Source organism: Xyrauchen texanus, chromosome 2 (genome assembly GCF_025860055.1).
Source record: "Xyrauchen texanus isolate HMW12.3.18 chromosome 2, RBS_HiC_50CHRs, whole genome shotgun sequence".
In the NCBI taxonomy this organism is placed as follows: Eukaryota; Metazoa; Chordata; class Actinopteri; order Cypriniformes; family Catostomidae; genus Xyrauchen; species Xyrauchen texanus.
This window is the reverse complement of record NC_068277.1, coordinates 55,303,209-55,328,468: the sequence shown is the minus strand read 5'-3', so window position 1 is coordinate 55,328,468 and position 25,260 is coordinate 55,303,209. Positions and strand designations below refer to the sequence as shown.

Below are 25,260 nucleotides of genomic sequence, written 5' to 3'. Positions count from 1 at the left end.
CCATCACAAAGACATGATCACACAGGAAGTCAGCATGTTGTTTCCGGGAGTTCAAGTACCCTATCTGCCACATTATGCAGACTTACTGACATGCCCCATCTCTCATCAGACATTTTGGTAATACTTTATAATAAGGGTACATAAATAATCACAAATTCATTCCTGAATTAATACTTACTTTAGCATTAATTAATTATGAGTTAAGGAATGGACTAATCACGAACAAATGAAGAGCTAAACTTAAAGGATTAATGGAATATTAATCCCGTTTTTTACAACCCATTTTATGTGATTCTCCGTAACTTTCCCTTCATATTTACTCTACCACCGTGGGTCCTACCATCTAATTAACTCGTCATCCAGACAAAGACCAAAGACAAAGATTCTTTTAAGAGCTTATTTGAAAATGCAAAACCACCTGCATATATGGCATTTAAAAATACAAAATTCAAAGGGTAAAACAGTAATTCAAAACAGTACTGAAAGACAAGTGTCCATCATCCATCAAGATGCTCTTTTTAAAGCAAATATGAATTCCATGTAAGCTTAACTGCATCTCTTTTGAAAAATATACAAAAGAAAAGAAAACCTAAATATACCTGTAAAGGCATATAAGATACATTTAGATGATAGTATGATACGTTTCGTCTTTTCCAGAAATGCTAATAGGCTAATGTTAGCATTTAATATGTTCAAATAACAAAATCATCAAAAAATTATTATTATTAGCAATGATAATGATGATGAAAATGTTGATTTTGATGAAGCTCCCAATGCAGCCATGTGAAATAATGAGAAATATTTAAAAAAATCAAATAAAATATTGATCCAGCATCACAAGGACACTCTTTGCTATTTCTATGGTCTGGTGATGAGTTTGAATTGAGTGTTGTGGTGAGTATGAAGGGAAAGGGATGGTGTGGAGCGGAGGGGGGCGGGGCCGGTCGGAATATCGCGCGCCCGGTCCCCAATCAGCCTGATGAGGCGCGCGAGGGATAAAGGCGGCCAGAGAGAATTACGGACATGTCCGTCATGTGTGTTTGTTTATGTGTTTTGAGTTTCTCATTAAAATATAATTTATGTTGACAAGCCGGTTCTCGCCTCCTCCTTGCCCATCCTTCAACTGTGTTACAGATGGTAAATCATGCAAAATGGGTTGAGATTAAATTATTGGTGGTAATTATTAGTGTGTTATTCTAAATTGTTTATGCAAAAAATTTTGGAATTATCCTGCATCACCAAATTATGTTTGTTTTGAAACTGCAGACTTCAAAATGTATAAAATATTTAAATTATGACAATATTAAATTGTTTAATTCAAGGTTAAATTACTTCAAGTTCTTTCTTTTCATTTGATTTGTTTTTTGTCTTCTCCTTAAATGTTAATTAATAAATAAACTATTAAACATTTTCTAACGTGTAATTAAGGTGGCCGTTATTCATGCATAAATCCATATGGCTCCAGTTGTAGTTAAGGTTAGCTCTTCATTACAGTAGTTCTTGTTTAGTCCATCCCTTAACTCATCATTAGTTCTTGCTGAAGTAAGTATTAATTCAGGTATTAATTAATGATTATTCATGTAAACTTAATATAAAGTTTTACAGCCATCGACCCTGCGATAAAAACCAGGAAGTAATCATGTTCACATAATCAGTGATCAGGGCTATCTGGAGGTTGCGTTATCCCCTCTAACATAAAATTTGTATTATACTATGGTTAGTTTTAGGTTTGGGGTTTGGGTTGGGTGGGGGTCAGTTTATTAAATATGCATTCCACTTTACTGTATTACATCCTGTATAGCTAAAAAAACAACTCGCTTTAAAACTCGCTTTTGGCACCCTCTGTAGAAATTTCACCCAAACAGAATATCTATTGTTTTATATGTTGAAACCAAACAAACTTCTGTTCGTGAAATGTGCTATATTTCTTTCAAACACTACATGTTAATTAGTTTGGTATTTTGTTATCTGATGCACTGATATTCATAATTTGTTTTACAATTTCTTTTAAGTGTCCAAATACTTTTTGAGGCTGTTGTATAACGATACAACAGGTAAATTATTATAGGGTCAGAACAGTTAAAAAGCCATTTGCAGTCATTCATATCTTTAATCAAAATATAACCATTTGCTCGGCCTCTGAAAGGACTTTCCTTTTTGGTTGACCAATCATCGATCCCTCTTAAGTTTCAGCTACCTGACTCCATTCTAGAATGTAAGAATTACGACTTTTATCGATCCAGTCAATTCTCTATTGAATTATCTCTCTCATTGAATTCAACCTGTTTAAAGGGAGTTTACCCAAAAATGTTAATTCTCTCACCATTTACTCACCCTCATGCCATCCAAGAAGTGTGACATTCTTTCTTCTGCTGAACACAAACAAAGATTGGTCTTCTAAAGATCTTTGTTTGTGTTCAGCAGAAGAAAGAATGTCACACTTCTTGGATGGCATGAGGGTGAGTAAATGATGAGAGAACTTTCATTTGTGGTTGAACTTTCCCTTCCTTTTATGTGAGATCATGTAAATAAAATGGGTTGTGATTAGTTTTCATGTTGACTTACTTTTAATCTCCTTATTGCAAGTGTATGTGGAAAATGTAAAGTTAGATCATAATAAAACTGACAAATTAACACAATGTAGTGACAAACTGAAGTACACAAGACACACAACTATTATGGGTTATATCCAACCAATTCTAGTTCATAAATATTTGAGTTTTTCCACCTTTTCTGTTACTTTCCTTTTGGTAAACAGTGGGTGATGCTTAAGCCAATTGATTCTCATCTTTAGTCATTTCTATCACTCAAGCTAATCTGCTTTGCTTTGCACTCACACAATCTGGTGGATCTGTCTAGGAAAGCTTTTATGTTTGCCAGTTTAACCAGAGGCTTTGGCATGCTCTGCTGCATTGTGCTTAGACTTTTTTCCAAAAACACCCCAATGTGGAATATTTGAGGTACTACACTGTCAACATTACACTTAGAATGGGCTCATCCTTCAGAAATTGATATTTTCTGATAGCACAGTAGTTTTAACAAATATATAAAACAGAATTTTTTTTTTACTGTGGTTTCTTTAATCTCTCACAGGGTGATTCAGGATCCTCTGCCGCTGGCATCAAGGTAACACATGATCTCAGAATAATTTTCCTTTAGGGCTATGTTTTTAGTGAATTTTCAATATTTACATTTTTTTTGTTTCCATCATCTGGTTGTGTTTATCATAATTATAAAAATTCTTCTTATCATAGGGTGAGCCAGGCCAGCCAGGACGTGGCGGACAAAAGGTAACGCTTAATATGATATGGAACAGTTTGTAAAGATATATATATTTACTTTACATGAGTCCAAATGACATCTGTTTATCTAAACAGAACAACTTATTTTAACAAAATATAGTCATTACTGATTAATCTAAAAGCAAAAAGCCATTGATATTGTACTAACCTTTGTGTATGTGTGACTAAATAAAGCTTGAAAACATTTGCTTGCTCTAATAAGCATGTAACATAGAGCACAAATCTGCCACAGTGGAGCTCCACCCAAAAATGCTTTTGTGAGCGGTCTACTTAATTTCCAGCCTGTTTTTATTCAATAAAAACGTATTATCTTTTCACAAGACAACCCATGAATAATTCATTTTTGGCTTTGTGTTGTCAAGTTTCCATTCATTTACTCCTTTCCTGGCCATGCACAACAACAACAACAAAAAAACTATATCTCCACCTGATACAAAGGGATAATTCTACACCATGGCATTATAACTTTGCCTACTTTGACTTTTTGCTTTATCCAGTTTTACATTGTGCTCCATAACTCTAGGATTCCCATTAAAATACTGTTAGGCTTCACTGAATAATTATTTAATCTGTTCAGAATTCAGTGCGAAACCCAAGAGAACAGCTAGTTCTACTCTTACAGAATTGTTCATCAGAAGTGTTGTGAAAATGCTCAAACTGCTGTCCGGGATCTATTTAATGCAGTCATTTTGAGCAATGTTCCTACTCACATTCCACATGTGTATTATTTTAACAGAGCATGAATGACTCACTAACAATCACATTTTATCTGTGACATGGTATGTTAGTGCTTCTGAGGTTTTGGCGTTTCTTACACTTTTCTTAAGGTTTACTGAGCCCACAGTACAATAATCATATATCTTAAAGTCATACAGTAGTACAACCAAAAATGTAAAATATGTTATTATTTACTCACCCTCATGTTGTTTCAAACCCATATTACTTTCTTTCTAACAGGGAACACAAAAGGAAAGATGTTACTTTCAGTCACCATTCACTTTTATTCCATCTTTTTCCATACAATGAAAAAGAAGGATGACAGGCTGTCATGCTGCCTGAGTAGATGATGACAAACTATTGTCCCATTAAGTTCTAATGGGATCCATACTCACTTATAGCATGAGAGAGCTACATTTGAAGATCCACACACCAATTTTACTGTGCTTCAACTTGAATGCTGAAAAATAGCCTATCAAACATGGCTGTACCATTTTAATTACAATACAACAAGAACATAATACAAGTTTGTTGGAAACCATCTAACTCTAACACCATTAGATGGCCAGTCCTTCTTTGCTGAACTACAGAATCTTGATGATTTTCTCTATACTTGGTGAAACAGGGCCAATCTTTTGATTTAGTGGGCTAAGGGGAAACCTATTGTGGTTGAGCTGGGTTTCCAGGCTCAAGGCCAGTAGTGGTGGCTTGGTTTGGCTGTAATTTGTTGCACTTTTCCTGTGTAGGGTGAGCCAGGACTTCCAGGGCTGCCTGGACTTCCCGGGATTAAGGTAAATGTTCAACACCAAGTCCCAACCATCCCCATTATCCAGCCAAAAACACATGTCAACAGTTGCTGAAATGCAACTGAATCCTGTCCGTGTATCTTTTGCATTAACCAATTTAACATAGGGATGCACCGATCCGATACTTAGAATGGTTTTGGCTCCAATACCGACGTTTTTAACCAGATCAGGTATCGGTCTGATGAGCCCGATCCAAATCTGATACTGTGTGTTAGTCATGACCATTACTGTCAAGCTCCAAAAATGACATAAAAGAACAAAAAACGGACCATTAAAGTAGTCCATATGACTCGTGCATTTTACTTAAAGTCTCTTTAAGACAAATAATAGCTTTGTGAATCGCAAAAGGCTGCACTTAATAAGTAAATATATAGTCTGCATGCACAGTGCGTTTCAGTGGCTATTATGATGCGCTGCTTTTTTTAGCTCTCTGAACAAAAACGATGTCTGACCCCAATTGCAAGAAACCCCTTAGAGCAGGGGTGCCCAAACTTTTTCCTATGAAGGGCCAAAAATCAAACTTGATTGAGGGCCGTGGGCCAAAATAATTTTGCATCATAAATCAAACTGTATTACATTAAAGTTGCTATGGGTTTATTTATTTCATAATATTTAAAATAAATATAAAACAACTTAAATCTGATTAACTAATGCAGTTTTATTTGTAAAGTTTTGCATTTTAATGAACTTATTACAATAAAACCAACATTCCCCAAGTGTTCAATGTACAATACAGTTCAATGCCAAATACACAAGCAATAATAAAACCATGTGGTTGCAATGTCAGTGACCTAATGAGAGATATGAAGCTGGTCCTTATTTTTCAGAAGTTTTTCAAGATTGGGCTGTAGCTGACTTACAGACAAAGACAAGATATTATGTAGGTGAGAGTCAGTTATTTTGCTTCTGAGTTTACTCTTGTTCAAGTTCATCAGACTGAAAGTCTGCTCGCAGAGGTAGGTACTGCCAAACAGAGACAGCATCACTTTGGCCCACAGGCCCTAGTTTGGGCATCTCTGCCTTAGAGACAGTATACTTACAATTATAACTAATGGTTTTCTTAGCTTAAGGGGTTTCTTGCGACTGGGCCCTGTATCCTTTTAAATCAAGATACAAAAAAAGTGCAAATAGAACTGGCTTCTTTTCTACTGAAGACTTTCAATGAAATTGCTGTTAATTTAGTTGCTGCATTATCCTGTAGTATGGTTAATAATAAAGTTTTTTTATATATAAATAATGTATAGTTAGATGTTTGTCCTTATTTTAAAATTAAAGAGTTCCCCCAATTAGTTCCACACAGTGAGGTATAGATATAATAAAGTGATGGTGTCGAATTGGAATCGAATTGGGGAAGAAAAAGTGGAATCAGTGCATCCCTAGTTTAACATGGCTTCAATTAGTTATTGATTTTGAATGGACTGTGCTGTATAGGGCTATTCAATCAAGATTGATTCATTAATTCATAAGGTATTCATGTTCAATAGTAGACCATTTAATAGTTTTGTAAAGATGTTGTAAGACTATTACTTGGCCCATAAATCAGCTCATAATAACGCTTCAGAGTATGGCTTTACTTTACTTCAGAAATTAGGTGTCTGACTGTTACTGATGGTTATACATGATATTTACATACTTCAACTGAATTCATTTTATGAAAATTGATGGTGTCACTGGACTTGGATTATGATTAAGTCGTCATACAGATCATAATTTTCCAGAGCCATCAAAGGTTATTCGACCACTTGGTTTTGTGTCTGGAACTTTTTTCCTGAACTGAAAATGAAATGGTTGATTGCAAATGTACATGTGTTCTAAACTGGCAAAATACATTTTTGATTCTAATATAAAATAAAATGAGTGAATCTTTGGAGCAGTAATCATTCTGTCCTCTGTCCAAAAGTTGCATAGTTTGCAATGCAAAGAATGTTCAAATAGGCATGAGCTTGTTACTGTTTTGGAATGTTTGCCTGTATTCTTTTGTTTGCTTGCAACCTGTTGGCCTTGTTAAAATCCCTCCCTTTCTATAAACCAGGTTTTACTTAAGAGGCTGAATGCTTTGGATGCTAACATTGTGCTAATGCGATGCTCTCAATTCTGAGATATTATATTTGTAATTTTGACCCTCACATGTGCACACAATACTCATTCAATCCTAATAAGAGAGAATAGAGCATATTAGCTGAACAGAAAATACTTGACCAGTACAGAAAACAGATCTTTTATGATTTGATTAGCATTGCAGCAAACCCTACTGCAAAAGACCAGTTTTGATCAGCTTGAATTTCCATGCTGTTCTAGGTTGGTTTGTGATAGTTAGGTTCAAGTCTAGCTGGTGATGGACCGGCAATAGCCATGTTGTTCTCGAGCAAAACTTTGCTGGTAAAGCTGGTTGACCAAGGTTGTTGGTTAAGCACTGGAGTGGTGGTGGCGTAGTGGGCTAAAGCACATAACTTGTAATCAGAATGTTATTGGTTAAATCCCCTCAGCCACCACCATTGTGTCCTTGAGCAAGGCACTTAACTCCAGATTGCTCCGGGGGAGTTGTCCCTGTAATAAGTGCACTGTAAGTCGTTTTGGATAAAAGCGTCTGCCAAATGCATAAAATGTAAATGTAAAAATGTAGTTAAGGAGCCTTATGGTGACACCAGCATCCAAAACACAACATACATTGGTGACCGGCATAGATGGTCTTTTCAGTGGGGAAACAATGAGACTTTAAAGCTTCTGGTCTAAGTGTCTCTCTCACTTTAAATCAGAGTTATTATTTTAACTTAATTCACCATCCTTGCACTTTCATCTAGATAAGCAAAAATGTATGAAAGAAAACCATTTGTCAAAAGTAAACGCCTAGACCACCATGTCAAGTCAGTCCAAGAAAAGAAATGTCTACTGTCATGTCTACTGTGTGGATTGCTTTTTATTTTTGATGTACAGGCTGATTTAGAATGTGAATTCTTTGCTTGAATCACATTGATTGACAGTTCCAAGTGTTGCTTCTACTCAGAGATGAATTTTAATTTGGAGTCTTGCCTCAGTGTTTTTCTTCAATGTTTTTATGCAGGGTGAACCTGGTTTCTTTGGCCCTCAAGGTGAGCCTGGGCTACCAGGCCTGCCAGGAACAAAGGTGAGTTTTTATGTAACACACAGCCAGTGAGCTTTTCTAATTGTATTTTATGGATTCATCTGGATGTCTTACAACACAAATTATTTGTATTCACATATTCCTTTTATCATGAGCCACAATGATCAATATTTTGGGTAGATCAAGGAATCAATTAGGTGGGTTAATTAATCAAGGACACTTGCAGTTGTATTCACTGATCATACCTTGTTGCTTTTGCCATGTACTCTGTATTTTGGGATTTGTGCAATTTAAATTCCAATCACTGGAGATTGATTAGATTAAACAAATGAACCCTTTAAGCTCTGAATGTGTTTTTAAAGATTACCTGTTTCAGTGGCATGCCGATAAAGGCTAATGACTATATAATTTTTTTTTTTTAAATATTGTCAATTGTTTAGTATCATTGTAAAGAAAACTTTTCATGTTTTTTAATTATGTATATTATGATAAATTATGATACTCTCAGTCTAAGAAACTGCTGACAAATCACGTAACGCGGACACTCTCCCGGGGGGGGGGGGCGCGAGTAGGCTACAATGGAAGGGGAAAAAACTGAAAAAAAAATTTTTTTGGCCACATTTTTTTTAGCACTAAACTACTGTCATAAAAAGTTATAGTTTTGTATATACATAACTCCTGAATAAAAATTAAAATATGTTTGGACTGATTTAAAAAAAAAAGTTTTGAACAAATTTGATTGGTTTGTCGATAGTGAGCGCAAATGCAGGTGATAAGCATAAGCGGTTTTATTAAGCGAGTCATTGAGTCGTTCATTCAAACGATTCGTTCAAATGGCCGATTCATCAAGAATGAGACAGATGTTTGTGAATGGGTCATTGAATCTTTGACTCAACCGATTCGTTCACAACACTGAATCATTCAAAACACGATTGAGTATTGCTGTGAGATGTGCTATGCTAAATAAATAACAATACATTGTTGTAACAGCAATATCTCCAAGTTTTGTTTTTCACTGTAAAAATGTCATGATTTGCCAATGCAAATAGAGTGCCGCCACCTTTTCCCCCCACTTCAAGCACTGATTATAACACAAACAAATCGTCCTCCTGGCGGCTTTTTTTTTGTCAAAAGCGACAAATCTAGCGACTTTTACAGGTGTTTTTGGAGACTTTTGTGGTGTTTGGAGACTCGAAAGCACGAATCACTCTGCAGTTAGGCCTAATGTGCTCAACGAACAGCGGGTGCTGCCGTGAGCCCCTCTCCCATCCAAAAGCACTCACAGACGGTCAGTCTCTCAGTAGCCTCGCGCAGCAGTCAGAGCAGAGAGGAGACACACACCCCTCCGCGTCCAGGCTGCAAATGAATCGCGCATGCGATAAATCACTGCATTTAAATTGACTCACGACATAGCTTTCCATTCACTCTAGTCTAGTCTCTTGCCAAGTTCGCTTGTGCCAGCTCTCGCTAGTCTTATCAATCTCGATTTACATAGGCCTTTACTACAAAACCCCAATATTCTTTTTAAAGACTAAACACACAAACATTCTTTTTTAAGATTAGATCAAATCTCAGCCCTAGCCAGTATTTTTTTTTAACTGCTAGGCAGTAGCTACACCAGTGGCGGCTGGTGATAATTATTTTTTGGGGGGGGGGCGCTTTTTTTGTGGCCGAAAATAAATACAAAGCAGTACCAAAAAGCATGTTGACTACTTGAACATGAATTTTGCTCTCCTTTCTTTCTGGCCAGCAAATTTCTCAATGACTCTCTGATTAAAGTCAGTCATCTCAGTAACAAGTCTCTTTCCCATGGAGAGCAATGCCAGTGCATTCAGCCTCTCCTGGGTCATGGTGTTTCTGAGAAACGTTTTTATTCTTATCAAGGTTGAGAAGCACCTCTCAGCTTCAGCTGTGGTCATGGGTGTGGTAATGAGAACTTTTAGGAGAGTCACAGTTTAGGAAAAGACTTCTTCGAGATTATTCTCCATAAACTTTGATTTGATTTGATTTGATTTGAAACAGCTGGAATAGGTCCACAGCACCATGGCAGGCTTTGAATTCTTCCTTGCTGTAGATGAGACTGAGCTCTGTCTTCAGCTTGCTTCCACTGAGCATCGGGTACGCTTTCATGGTGCTGCTCAATGCATCTTCAGGAAAGGTATCCTTGTACTCATCAAACTTGTCCCCTGCAACAAGGTGGCACAGACAAGGTGGTCTGTGAAGGAGAAACGCTCCCTAGTGTGTCCCAGGATGGTGTCACAGACCTATAGAGTTAATTAAATATATATATGTATAAATGTAAGGTAGTAACCTGGAGTAGGCCACTAGTTGTCACAGTTGCAATGACTTTCAAAATAAAAATAGAGCCATTTCAGTTTTTGTCCCATACAAGACAGTAGTTTTTGGTGGCTATATATTTCATTTAATCATTTATTTTTATGTTGCCAATTTATTATTTTTGGGATGCTGTTGTATAATATTAAAATTATAATTTTTGTAAGGATTTATACCAAACAAAAATGTTTTCTTGAGTCTGTAGAATATGATATGTGGGCAGGACATCTCTGCAGCACAACAATAATGTAAATTGGTAATTTGACTAATTTCTATAACAAACTCACCTCTGCTGCGATTCTTCACGCTCTACTAGACTGAGCGCCAGCGCATCTGTATTGGACAAGAACCACTGCTTTGCTCACCAATGTTTTTTTTTTTTTTTTTGGTTTTTTTAGCGACGCCTTGTGAAAGGTTTTTTTGTAAATCAATGACAGAGTTTGTTTAGCTGCTGCCATTATCTCTGCGAAAGTGATCATCCTAGCAAAGTTTTGGTGGAGTCGCCTGCGACTCGCGAGAGCATAGAGCATTAAGTTGAATGACAGGTAACGAGAACCAATCAGATTGGATAAAATAACATGTATCCAATTCTGATTCGCCAGGGACGCAGCGACCTGCGCCGGAGGAGAATCTTTAAGAAACCAATTAGAGACCAGCTTCATGTCACATGCTGCCCGAAAATTTAAGGACTCAGATAGACATCCATTTGTCCAGCGTCCCTCGCCCATTAAACAGCATGAAACATATTGAAAAACATAGAAAATAGTTAACCGATTAAAGTCAGTTTTTATTAAATGCTGAGGCTCTTACTACCAGCCTGCAGATTGTACGAGTAAACTATTTAATTGTTTTTATTTTTATTTCCATTTTTATATAATTTTTGTATTCATGTATATTTCTGGAATTTTGATTATTGACAAGCCGCCACTGAGCTACACTTAGCTAAAACTACCCACACGACTAAGACACACACACACACTGACGAGGACTACAATCGTTAAGTATTAAAATAAAATCTGAATTGTCTGCAAAATAATTATTTTGTTCGTTTAATTAAAGATTGTGCCTAAGTCCCGACTGATTAGCCCCTGATACGTCTCTCAACATACACCACACACACAGTTACATATTGCCTAAACTTTATTGAAAACACATCAAAATGGAGAAATTTCTTGTGAGGACCAACAAGCCAACCGACGCACCACCAGCTGCAAAAAAGCTTCAAAGGTACGATGACGCATACCTGCAATTTCGGTTTACAGTCACGGCTGATCTGAGACCTCAGTGTGTCGTGTGTGCCGAGGTGCTGGCAAACGACAGTATGAAGCCCTGCAGATTAAAAAGGCACCTCGAAACAAAGCATGCTGGCATTAAAAATAAACCAGCTGAATATTTTAAAAGAAAGCTTGATGGCCTCCATCAGCAACAGGCAACCATTTCAGTGCACAGCACTGTGTCTAAACAGTGTTTGGAGGCATCGTATGTAGTGGCCAAAAGGATCGGTAAACTGGGTAAACCGCATACAGAGACTCTCATTTTGCCGGCAGCGCAAGACATGTGCAGAATAATGATAGGCGATAGTACAGCAGCCAAACTCGGTGCAGTACCACTGTCCAATAACACAGTCGCTAGGAGAATTGTAGACATGTCCAATGATATCAGAGAGCAACTGATAGAGTTCGTAAAAAAGAGTCCTTACTACGCGCTGCAGCTGGATGAATCCACTGATATTGCTGGGCAGGCACAGCTCCTCACCTATGTCAGGTATCTGCGGGACAAGGCAATTGAGGAGGATGTCCTGTTTTGCCGGCCTCTTCAGTCGCACACTACAGGAGAAGCCATTTTCAATGTCCTTGATATTTTTATCCGTGAAAATGGTTTGGCTTGGGACCGATGCGTTGGCCTATGCACGGATGGTGCGCAGGCAATGACGGGGCGTGAGCGTGGCTTAGCTGCTCGCGTTCAGCAAGTAGCTCCACTTGTGAAATGGACACATTGCATGGTCCATCACGAAGCACTAGCTACTAAAAAAATGCCGGTTCTCTTTGACTCCGTGCTGAACCAATCCGTGAAAATAATAAATCAAATCACGGCCGCTAAACTCTCGCTTGTTTGGGGTCCTCTGCCAGGAGATGGGGTCAGGGCACGAACAGCTGTTTCTGCACACTGAAGTTCGCTGGCTCTCCAGGGGGCGGGTGTTACAGCGGTTGTATGAGCTGCGAGAGGAGGTGAAGTGGTTTTTGACAGAAATCAAATCAGATCTGGCGAAGCATCTGGATGACACTATGAGGCTTGCGTCTCTGTCCTATTTGGTCGATATATTTGACCGCTTGAATGGCCTCAACCTGTCTTTGCAAGGCCGCGAAACTCATATTTTGCTCCTTGCAGACAAAGTGCACGCCTTCACACAAAACTAGACCTCTGGCATGGCCGCATCAGTCGAAGGAACTGCGACATATTCCCCAGCCTTGCAGACTTTATCACTGATGCAGGCACGTCACACGATTTCTCCTCCCTATTTCAGTCAGCGTCTGAGCACCTGTCAGCAATGAGAAAACAATTTGCGACGTACTTTAAAGAGGATTATCACTCTTTTGTGTGGGTTCGAGATCCGTTTGTGTGCACAGCAAACAAGCTATCAATTGATATGCAGGAACAGCTTATTGAGCTGAAGAGTGACAGTAGACTGAAGGAACTCTTTAGCTCCTGCCCTCTTTCGTCATTCTGGGCAGCATTGATGCAGGAATACCCTGAACTCTGTGACGTCGCTTTGAAGATTCTCCTTCCTTTCGCGTCGAGATATTTGTGTGAGGCAGGATTCTCAAAAATGACTGCACTCAAAACGAAATACCGCAATCGTGCACAAATCGAGGATGATTTGAGGCTATGTTTATCAAACATTGAGCCAAGAATTGAGGATCTTTGCAAGGCAAAGCAGGCTCAGGTCTCATATTAACATCACCTACCAGCAAGCTTCTGTACAAAATGCAGATGATGCCTACTATTAGGCCTAGTAATAATAACAATAATAAAGCATAAATTAATATCAGAGGTCTGGTGCCAATTCCCAATTATAGCAATAGCCTAGTAATGATAATAGGCCTACTGATGATGATGATGATGATAATAATAATAATAATAATAATAATAATAACAACAATAAAGCATGTAACCTCATATAATTATATAGCAATAGCCTAGTAATGATGATAGGCCTACTACTACTCATAATAATAATAATAATGCCTGCAAGCTCACATTAGAAGTCTGGTGCTACTGCCAATTATAATAATAATAATAATAATAATAATAACAACAACAATAAAGCATGGGGTGGGGTGGGGCTGGGGGCACTGGGGCCCCAACTGCAATGAACCAGCTTTGGGGGGGCCCAGCTTGCAAAAGGTTGAGAACCCCTGCACTATATAATGCACTATTTTGGGTGTCCGCCAAGTGTCTGAATTCTGAATGAGCCTCTCATTCCCTACTTGTGTTCAATCATTCTTACCCACAACGCACTCTAATTTCAATAACTTTGGTGCTGTTTATGGTCAGATGAGGGCACTATGAGCCCAGAAGCGCTACCCAGATTGTATTGGAGTTTAAAGATTCGAAAATATAACAAATTAATAAATAAAATAATATACATTTGATAAAAATGTGTTTACTCTTTATATTAATATATATATTAAAAATGACAAACAGAAAGATGTATTGTATTAATATATAATTTAATAAGAATAACACGTAAGGCCCAAGTATTTTAAAAGTTAATTTGTTAAGTTGTTGTTGCGACAACCCCAGAGCTCCGGCACCCGGTGTATACGTCAGCATCCGAATTCACTCACACATTTCGTTCACTCACCGCTGAGATATAGTGCACTCACTGCTATTCACTATATAGGAAATAGTGAATGAGTGAACGATTTAGGATATAGCCCAAGTGTCCAAAAGCCTCTCCAAAAAAATAAAGCATAATAATTGTACATAAGAACTAATTACACATGCAAATACAACAATTACTAAAGGTATGCTCTCTCACCAAAGCATGATGGCATGAGTATTGAGATCTCATTCAGTTCCATTCTGTGTCATATGTCCCATCGAGTCCGTGTCATGTACTTGGTATCACCTCCTGGTGGCCATATGTAATTAGAGTGAACGATCCTCTCTGCCAATATTTGGATGACTTCCACCTCTGTTTGCCGTGATCTGAATCCTAAGACGATTGGTTTAGTATAGTTTTTCCCGTGAAGTTACAAGTGAAAACACTGCTTACAAGCAACACTTGTTTTCATGTAAGAGGTGTAGGACATTTGGTATGTGACATTTAGAAGGGAACTCATTCTCACACCATTATATGTAAGAATATTTAGGGGTTGCTAAATTTAGAAGGGAACCGTTAACGTGCCCATCTTCTAACACCAATATATGTAAGGGAATTTAGTGTCTTGAAATATGTGAGCTATGAACTGAATTAAACTGTCCTTATTGTACATTATTAGGTAATGAAATTTATAATGGAATTAGTCGCGTTCGACAACCATTATAAATTAGATAAATGACAAATAACTAGATTATTTTTCTGAATAAATTCTCCACCATTAATACAACGTCTAGGTGTATCCGCTCACAATTTCTGCTATGAGGAATTAGCTTTAATGAGTGAATTATGATTAATAATTTTATTATAAAGTATTTCACAAATAGACCCGCACTTTGAGCATAATATTGGAGATGTACTTGTATGTAGTGATGTTTTCCTTGCATTCATTGTGTTGCTTGGTTCTTGGCTTTTGGTCGAAAGTTCGTTCCGTCAATGTTTTGGACCTCTGTAAGATCAAAGTTATTGTCTTTATGAATGATGAGGTTGGCTTTGAAGCGAGGCCTTCTCATGGGTGTGTGAGCCATAGAGAGTGATGAGCTTTCTCGGGACGTCGAGTCCCGAGCTTCCTTGGACCTCACATCGCATGGATCGGGTTCCGACAAGATCCAGAGAAGACTCACGAGGGAAGAGTCAGAGCGAAGTCTGAAGATGAAGCGTGTGAAGACAGAAGAGGAAGAGACTGAAGAGAGCGTGTTCTTCCTGTTTGGAAACATTTGAACTGAAATTGGCCGCATCACCAAAGGTGTCCTGCGCCAATCAGAAGTGACGTTTCAGAGTCACATGGTCAACAGGGCTGTCTTTTCCGAAAGTTGATTTATGGTTCTTTGTTTCAGATTCTTTTACAAAATTCCCGCTCAAAATAGTGCATGTTTAATCATTAACATTATATCTTGCAAATGGTACAAGAGGCATGACATTCGTTGTCGTCAGCTTTCTCTGCATACGCCAGCGCACGTTTACATACTAAGCATGACATTTTTTATGGCTATTATGTGTAGGTAACAAAAAATTTAAATCCCTTGTTACAAATCATACTGGTTAATTCATTGGTTATACAACATGGATAAAACATTACACACATTTTAAAGAGGTTTATCAGGTTATAATCATTCATTTGTCAGTTATACAAGTTACCACAGTTCAAAGAAATTGTCAGAATTGCCTAGCAAGCCTAGGTATTGTATTTAAACGTGGATTTAAATGCATTCTGTACATTTTAGAAGGAATGTCCTTTTTAAGATGCTGTTTGCTGAATCATGGTCATGATGTTACGTGATCTGATGAGTCTAAGTGTAGGAAACTGCTTTATATCGTGTGTCCCGAGTCTCTTGGGAACTCCAAGATTGTGTGTTCTGTCTTTTATTGCTTTGACCTTTGAACTTAGGGCCCCTTTGCTGAGACGTTTTCAAGTCACAAGTCTCTTTGTTAGCTTTATTGGCCCGATGTGCGACTCACTGGCACCAACGTCTTTCCATTTATGACGTTGTGGAATTCCAGGATTAAAATTGGGTAAATCCTAGATTCAAATCATGTCGTTTCAATTCTTCTGCATGTATAATACTACACAGGTATGTCAAAGACATGCTATATACTTAGCTATTACTTGCTATATTTTTGTCTGTTTCCAAAACAAATCTATAAAACATTTGTATTATAATCTTTGAGTGCTTTCCAATGAGAAATAATATTTGATCAGTTTGATGTTTTTATTGATTATAATAATATGTACAGTGCAAATGTATTAATAAAAGATCAAAATGGATCACTTCTGATCTCTCTGTAAATTTCAAAGCAGTTTTGGTCATAATGTCTACATGCATTGTACAGTTCATCTTCTAATTTATCTATTTTGTGTTGGTCAAGACTGTAGATATTAATATTTGGTAATTAGTTTATCTCCAAGCTTAAATGGTTAAATTAATTAAAGTAAACTGACAAGATAGAAACCACCAAAACAACATATTAGATAAAATAATACACTTATATACCCCTTAAACATTACGAATTGTATTTCATGAAATAATTCACCCAAAAATTTAACTTCTGTACTCACTCTCATCTCGTTCCAATCCTATATGAATTTAACAATGAATGATAATATGAAAACAAAAGAGATATTAAGCAGAAATACAGCCTCAGTCACTATTAACTTTCATTGCCTATAATAAAGATGCCAAGAAAGTAAATGATAACTGAGACAAACATTCTGCCTAATATCTGCTTGTTTGTTTTTTGTTTTTTTTTCCACTGAAGAGAAAGTTAATTCATATAAAATAATTTTTCAACCAGTTGTAAAAAGTGAGGCAGGTAAAGATTTATTCTGATTAATAAGATTATTAAGAAAATGTACATCTTAAATAGGTGTTTGATTAGGTAAAAGTGTGTTTTGTTTAAGAGAGTGTGCTGAGGCACATATGTCATTAAATAAGCACCAGACTCAAGCACCATCTCAAGAAATGTTAAGTGCTACCATACTGCCCTCTACAGGTTATTTCAAAGAGACCAATACACATAAAGCATGGGTGGGTGGGTGGGGGGGGGTCTAAATAATATCTTATCATATCAAACAAAGTGTGGCACCAACTTATACATCTATCTTTTGCCTGTTGTGAGAATTTATGATAAAGAATGCAAGTTTGACAAAAAGGAGCAAGAGACAGACATAAAAAAATTACTTTGTTAGACTTATAAGACTAAAAACATCAACAGTTGTCAAATTTCATCTTTGCAGGGAGAAAGAGGAGAATCAGGGCCGCCAGGCAAGGGTGAACATGGAGAAACAGGCCCAGCAGGGCAGAAGGTAAGATGAGCTGACAATGGGTGACTTTGCTGTGTTCAACTGAGGACATGGGAAGACTCAGCCTTTTGGCGAGACTTGTGAACTTGCATTCAACAATGAGCAGTCTGTCACAATGAGCAAAACTTTCCAGACTATTGTTCAGTTATAGTTAGTAGTTTTTTTATTTCCATTTGTATAATTAGCTGCTGTGGAAATTAATGGACTTGTGTTCTTAAAGGGACATTTTACCCTTAAATGAAAATTCTGTCATCATTTTCTCACTCTCAGGTTGTTTCAAACCAGCATTATTTTATTTTGTTTTATTCCATGTAACTCAAAAGGAGATGTATGGTAAGGTAACAATGCTAGCCTCAATTACCATTAATTTTTAGTGTGTGGAAAAAAGATGCAATGAAAGTGAAAAGTGACTGAAGCTGTCAAATCCTGCCATCTCCTTTTGTGTTCCACTGAATATAGACAGTCATTCAGTTTGGAACAACAAGAGAGTGAATATAGGTATAGTTCACCCAAAAATGAAAATTATCTTATCATTTACTCACCCTCATGCCATCCCAGATGTGTATAACTTTCTTCTGCTGAGTACAAACAAAGATTTTTAGAAGAATATCTCAGCCCTGTAGGTCCATACAATGCAAGTGAATAGTAGCCAGGCCTTTGAAGCTCCAAAAAGGTGATAAAGGTAACATCAAAATAATCAGTTCCACTCCAGTAGTTTTATCAATGTCTTCTGAAGTGATCCAGTTTGTTTTGGGTGAGAACAGACCAAGATGCAACTTGTCTTTCACTGTACATCTTTCCATTGCAGTCTCTAGGCATGATCATGATTTCAAGCTCGATTACACTTACTGCATGTGCAGAGTGCTAGATGGCGCTATAGGAAGTGTAATCAAGCTTGACATCATGATTGCCAAGAGAGATTGCTGTCAAGATTTATAGTGAAAAGGGCATTATATTTTGGTCTGTTCTCACCCAAAACCGATTGGATTGCTTCATAAGACATAACTAAACTACTGGAGTCATACGGATAACTTTTTATGTTGACTTCATCTCCTTTTTGGAGCTTTGAAGGCCTGGCCACAATTTACTTGCGTTGTATGGACCAACAGAGCTAAGATATTCTTCTAAAAAGCTTCATTTGTGTTCCGTAGCAGAAAGAAAGTCATACGCATCTCGGATGGCATGAGGGTGAGTAAATTATAAGATTATTTTCATTTTGTCTAACCTTTTAAGTGCTTTCATTTGAAAAAAAAAATAAAGATAATTTACTCCCCCAAATGGTGATGCAGGGAACTTTGAGCTTGTAATGTCCCATTGTCAAACATGACCACCAAAATTTTACAGACTTTAATTATTTGTTTAGTTTGGTTTAAATATTAAAACCTCTAAGATTGCTTTGGGGATGTGAAATAATTGCCCTGCCATACTTCCTCAGGAAACTATTTACTTTGAATGAGATTTAGACAAGTGATAATTTTCTCTACCTGTGGTCTTTTCACAGACAGCAATGCTGGAATCAGCTATGTTTATACTGTGGGTTTGCTCTGCAGGAGGTTTTTGTCTCAGTCTAAACAAAGACGCATGACATGTAATGACACCCCCAATAATACCCAGAGGAAAATTAATTTTTTGACAGACAGTCTGTCTTTTCCGAGTTCACATAAACAATCCCTTATTAGTATTTCAAACAAGCTATGACATTACATTTTATATGTGTAAACCACATTACCACCTGTGTAATTCTCAAGGGTGGTTTGAGTAGTGAACTGACATGCTTTTGTTCAAGCAATAGAATTTAATCAGGTTATTGTTCCTCTGGTGACATCTCTCTCTCAGTCCTCTTTGCACCTTGCAGTGCTTGATGCGAAGGCAAGGGACCGCAACCAGTCTCTCTCAGCTGTTGCCTTGGGGGCTGTCATCTCTCTCTCTCAACTGACCTGCGCCATGTTTCCTTGGGTCTGCCATGGTTTCTTTTTCCTTGTGGTGTCCAGTGGAACACTGTCCTGGACAAGGAGTTGAGAGGCTTCCGACAGATGTGTCCAAGCCATCTCCGGCAGCGCAGATGCACAACTTCTGAGATGGTTTTTACACCTTCATTTGGGATGATGTTGGGCCAGAGGATCTACAATATGCACAGAGCTTCCACTGGATCTCCTGTCTCCTTCCCTCAGTTCGGTGCATCAGCCAAGCCAGTCGACTGCCAATGAGAAGAGTAGTGATGAGAGGATGCAGCCTTGCTTGATGCCAGTGTTTATCTGGAAAGCTTCTGGTGGATGACTTTGTACTCAAAGTTTTCATAGAGTGGCTTAATGATGTTGACATAATTTTGGGGTATCCCATAGTGCCTAAGGAAGGATCTTCCATAACAACACTCTGTGTAGGCTATTGAAAGCTTTCTCAAAATCCACAAATACAATGTAGAGTGCGCTGTTCCATTCATGGGACTGTTCAAGAATATTTCGTAAAACAAAGATAAATGCAGGATCTTCCACCGGCTTGTTCTTGGCAGAGAATAGAATCTATTGCTTCAGTGATACATTGCAGTATGATGCGACTGAAGACTTTGCTGGTAAATGATAGTAGTGTGATACCTCTCCAGTTGTTACAGTTGCCAAGGTCCCCTTTCGTTGGTACTATGATGCCAGTCTTCCAGATGCCAGGGGATTCTTCACTGTCACAGATTTCCTGTAAGATGCCTTGGCGGATCTGTGGTATTTCTTTATCTTCTGCCTTCAGTGTCTCAGAGCATATGCTGTCTTCGCCTGGTACTTTGCTGCTTTTTAACTTCCGGATGGATTCCTTTACTTCTTCAATGGTAATTGATATAATGTTGAAGTCTTTTTCCGCATCTGGAATGTCAGCTGTTATTGTTGATTCTGGGCACTTCAAGATGTTCTGGAAATGTTGTTTCCATGTGTACAGTTAAGCCTCTGTGATGACAGAGGATTTTCTGATTTTACAGGGATGTCGTGGGCCTGTCCATAGTCCCCTTTTAGTTTCCTGGTGATCAGGTAAACTGTTTTCATGTCTTTTTGTTTGGCGACTGTCTCTGCTTCTTCTGCAAGTTGGTCAATATATTGTCGTTTTTCTCTTCTTGCCGAGGAATTTACTTCCTTGTCTTGTTCACTGTACTGTGCTGAGATTCTTTCAGCCTTGGTGACTTGATGTTCAGAAGTTTTTCTTCAGATATCTTATTCGATGGTATATTCGATGGTTTTCCATGTTGTTTCTGAAATCTATTCCACTTTCTATTCTTCTTCCTGGATCCTAGAATGGCTTCTCCATTTATCCTCATTGCTTGGTTGAAGGTGTCAGTGGCAAGCACTGTTTCATCTTGGAGGATGTCAAACCAATTCTTCAGGGTGATGCCAGACTCTATTTGGATTAGATTGTCCTTCAGCTTGGCTTCTTCAAAGCATTCGCTTCTGTTCTCCCTGGTTTTTCACTTTCCTCAGCTTGCGAGTCAACTTTGCCCCTAGAAGATTATGGTTACTGCCAATGTCCGCGTGTCTCATCAATCGTACAACTCGCAGGGAGTGCTGTTGACAATTAAATTATCAATCTGGCTCTAGGTTCTGCCAGCATGTGGATGTTTTTATGGGTGAAGAGGGTGTTGCCGATGACAAGGTCATTGTCTTCACAAAATCTGTTGAGACATTCGCCGTTGTCCATGCATTCGCCCAGGCCATGTTTTCCCATTGTTCTTTCTCTGCATTCGTTGTAATTGCATTGAAGTCTCCTATAAGGAGGAGTACATCATTTCTTGGGATATCTTCGAGGCTGTTATGTAGGTGGTTGTAGAAACCCTCCTTTACTTCATCTGTATCTTCAATTGGTCCATATGCTATGATGATGGATAACTTTGCATATTTGAAATTCATCCTTACATACAGTAGATGTTTGTTGATTGGTTTCCACTGTAGGTTTTTGCTGATAATGATGGCTAAACCTTCTAGATGTTTGTCATCCTGTCTCACTGACCAGATGAGGGTTTCTACTGTGTTGAGTTTTTTTTTTTTCAGGTACCAGTTCTGTGATGCCGAGCAGGCTTAAGTTGTAGCGGATCATCTCGCTCACTGCTTGACCAGCTTGAAACAGCTGTTTGAAACAGTCCACATGTTCCAGCATCCACCTCTGATGTGACATTTTGGCATCAGAATTTCTGATATCAGGGTGGGGACGTCCTCACAGCTTTGATCTCCATCCTTCATCTTTTTATTTGTTTCCCTGTCTCAACCTCGGGACTCCTATCCTGAGGTCACCAGAACCGGCTGGATCCAGCACCATTCCTGCATCATGTTGGACTCCACTGCTACATGACGCAGAATGATGATGACTAAATGCAGCCGGTGCCAGCCAAACATCACTTCAATCTATTATGACGGACTTCAGAGGATGAAATGATGCCAATTCCAACCTGCTTCACCTCAGTCTATTTATGGACTACGATCTTGAAATGAAATGCATAGACTAACTATTGCCAACAAAAGCCTTCATCAGCCAATTAACAAGGACAATTGCATCTATGTGAACTTCTGCAATTAATCAAGATGGACTTCAAAGACTTTGGTCATTAATCTTACAGTTCAAACACAATCAATGTTTAATCACTGACCCTTAACACTTAGTTTAATAATTTTAAACCATGATTTTACCTATACATAATTAATATTTACATTACATTCATAATGTTAGCCAGAGGGAACTGGCCCCCACAGTGAGTCTGGTTTCTCCCAAGGTTATTTTTCTCCATTAATCTACATTTTATGGAGTTTTGTGTTCCTTGCCACAGTCAGCCTACAGCTTGCTCACTGGGGTTATTAATACAATTATCATTTAATTATTTTTAAACACTATTAAAAATCGTATTTTATCTAAATTACACAATGATGATTAATCGACTTTATAGACATTACAGTTTTATCGTCTGTTAATGCTGATATTCTGTAAAGCTGCTTTGAAACGATGTGTGTTGTGAAAGGCGCTATACAAATAAAATTGACTTGACTTCAAGATCAGGAAACTTCCAGTTTCCTGATCTTCTTCTCTCTGACATCCGATGACACAAGTGTTTTCCCTTGCCGACATTTCCATAGCAGGGGGTGTTTTTATGGGATGGGGTCGCTAGCCCCATGCCCAACCCTCCACCTTTATCCTGACTCGAGACAGGCAGTGGGACACTGGTGATATTGGCCATGAATAATCTGACCACACAGAACAGTAGATATTGTTCAGGTTGCTTCTGTATGCGTATGATAAATCTTTAACTTTCTTTAAATCATTGTTAGGGGGAGCAGGGAGAATCAGGAATACCAGGCTCTAAAGGTTCAAAGGTCAGTTAATATTTTCTGTAAGTTGTGCATTGTAAAGTTAAATTCATTTGAAATTTAAAGCTAAAATTATATAAAAAAGATTGTCTCATATTTTGCTATAAAAATAGGCAATATTTTACTATCGCAAAGGCTTAAATATAATCTCAGTACATATTTTAAAATGACAGGGGGATAGAGGAGACAAAGGAGACGTCGGCCCAACAGGACCACAAGTGAGTAATGTCTACCAATCTCCGAGACAGTTCTGACAATTCTGGCAAGTGAATGAAACATTGGTCTGTTAATAAGCTTTATTCTGACATCATGCCACCATCTGACATCATGACCAACAGTTGCTGTTGGGTAGTTTTAAATATATCAAATTGACAATTTTTAAATATGAACTCCTCGAGTTGGATAGAACATGAAGATCTGAATATGTCAATGCAGAAACCTTGAAAACTGCTGATGTAATCAGGTTAAGGCTGCACTTGACTGAATGAAACCAGAAGGGACAGAATTTATTGATTATCCACAAATCCAGGGCATAATGCAATTAATTGAGTTAGTAAATAAGTGACTGTCAGTAAATAAGTGACTGTGCAATAGAAAGCAATTTTCTATTTTTAAGATGGCCTACCAGTGTGCAGTGTCACCTGGAGTAAAGGTCTTACAAAACAAAGACTGCAGTTGTGGTAAATGTGATGTTTTGATAGCGTATTAAGTTTTGTTAGAGTAATTTACTCTTTCAAGGAAAGTATGTGATTAAGCACAGCACTATTGGTGAAATTGTCTTTTCTTCGTTTCATATTTAATATCAGAATGAGCTAATTGTCCCAAGCCTATCTCATCCATATTGATTCTTATTTCATCAGTATAAACAGTGCTAGCATTTCCATTTCTTTGCTCAAATAAATATCATTGTTATTCAGGGTCCATCTGGGGAGAAAGGTGACCAAGGTACAACTGAAATCATAGACTACAACGAAAACATCCAAGAGGCTCTTCAGGTTAGTTTTGCTTTTTCAGGAACCTTTCAGTTGGAATCATGTAGCTGATTTCCATTGCAAAATCATATTTACTCTATGTTCTATAATACCCTAAACAATGATAAGAGAGACAGTTCACCCAAAAATGTACATTTTCTCAACCTCATGTTGTTCCAAACATGTATTACTTTTTTCTTATGTGGAATACAAAAAGTGATGATTTGCAGAATGACAGCCTCAGTCACCATTCACTTGTATTAGGTATATTTCCACACAGATGTGGCCTTTAAAAACGTGTGTAAAAGAGAAATGGATCCTGCAATTTCATGTGGTATCGCAAAGCTTAGGAGATACAGTACATGATCAACCATGGTCCGGGGAGTGCTAGGGTCCGTTTGAAATTTCAGAGAAAGAAAATTGTTCATAAATGAAAAAAGAAAAAAATATATATATTCACCGAATTATTGAGCAGAAAAAATATACGCTGTCCACATACTACAAAGTAGGCTAAGATTATTGTCCAGATAGTTAGGGATATACCGATATGAAAATATATGGCTGACACGATACAGATTTGAATAATAATCCACAGGCGAATACTGATATGTTTTCATCAGATCAGTATAGTTTTGCTTAGGAATTTTGCATTAAAAATGTACAAAATCTATTTTATTGTTCTAACAATAAATAAATGAATGTGTTACTTTTCTCATCTGTAAATTGCTGAAAACATCTGCTAAATTGATACCATTTTAATTAAATATTCAATACATTGTAGTTTACTGTTAAAAAAACAGTAAACTACTGTTGTAAAGATTAAAAACATAAGTGCTTAAGCACAGTTTAGAACCAGCGACACACTAGTCTAGAAACTGTTTTTGTAGATTTTTTCCACCTTTTGTACTGTATATTTTAGCTTTACCTAATAAGAAAGTTACTGTACACTATTAATGTACTTACTACTCCTTGCTGGTTCAGTTAATCTTTTCAACCTTCCTTGTGCCACCTGGTGGATATTGTGAGAAATATAACAAATGTATTTAAATTCCAAGAAGCCAGCCAGACCAATATTTCCTGAGATTTGCTGCATGAAGCCGCCTGAAAAGTGCACAAAGGCCACATCTGTACAATGAAAGTGAATGGTGACTGAAATTACAGGTTTGGAATAACATGAGGCAAATTAAAAGATGACAGAATTTAGATATTTAGGTTGAACTTCCCCTTTAAGACAATAGGTATATTTTTTCCAGGTCATTTTTTAACTCTGTATATAAATAGGACATTTTAACTAGTAGTGGGTAATGGATAATTTTCCATGGACCCTTTTCACATTTCTTGGTTTGGATCACAGAAGTAAAGTAGAGCAAGGGTAAAGTTCTGTAGCAGTAAATGGGAGACCACAGCAAAAAAAATGTGCGTTCCCATTTGCTCCAAAAGCAAAAGAAAAAATTCGTTTTTAATCCGTTTTAACAACTTGGGGGCAGAATAGGAAATTATAGAAAGCAGTGGATTATGGCAACTAGAACAAAGAAAA

At 37.6% G+C, this 25,260-nt stretch overlaps 1 protein-coding gene across 1 annotated transcript in view; it reads left to right on the top strand.

Annotated features, from left to right (window-relative positions):
• The window catches only part of LOC127659870 (collagen alpha-1(XXV) chain-like), a 136,374-nt gene that overhangs the window by 82,106 nt on the left and 29,008 nt on the right, over window positions 1–25,260 (top strand). The window contains exons 12-19 of the mRNA XM_052149831.1: window positions 3,094–3,126; window positions 3,255–3,290; window positions 4,766–4,810; window positions 7,887–7,949; window positions 17,360–17,428; window positions 22,714–22,758; window positions 22,926–22,970; window positions 23,670–23,747. Coding sequence (XP_052005791.1) covers window positions 3,094–3,126; window positions 3,255–3,290; window positions 4,766–4,810; window positions 7,887–7,949; window positions 17,360–17,428; window positions 22,714–22,758; window positions 22,926–22,970; window positions 23,670–23,747 — 414 coding nt within the window. The remainder of the gene's footprint in view (window positions 1–3,093; window positions 3,127–3,254; window positions 3,291–4,765; window positions 4,811–7,886; window positions 7,950–17,359; window positions 17,429–22,713; window positions 22,759–22,925; window positions 22,971–23,669; window positions 23,748–25,260) is intronic.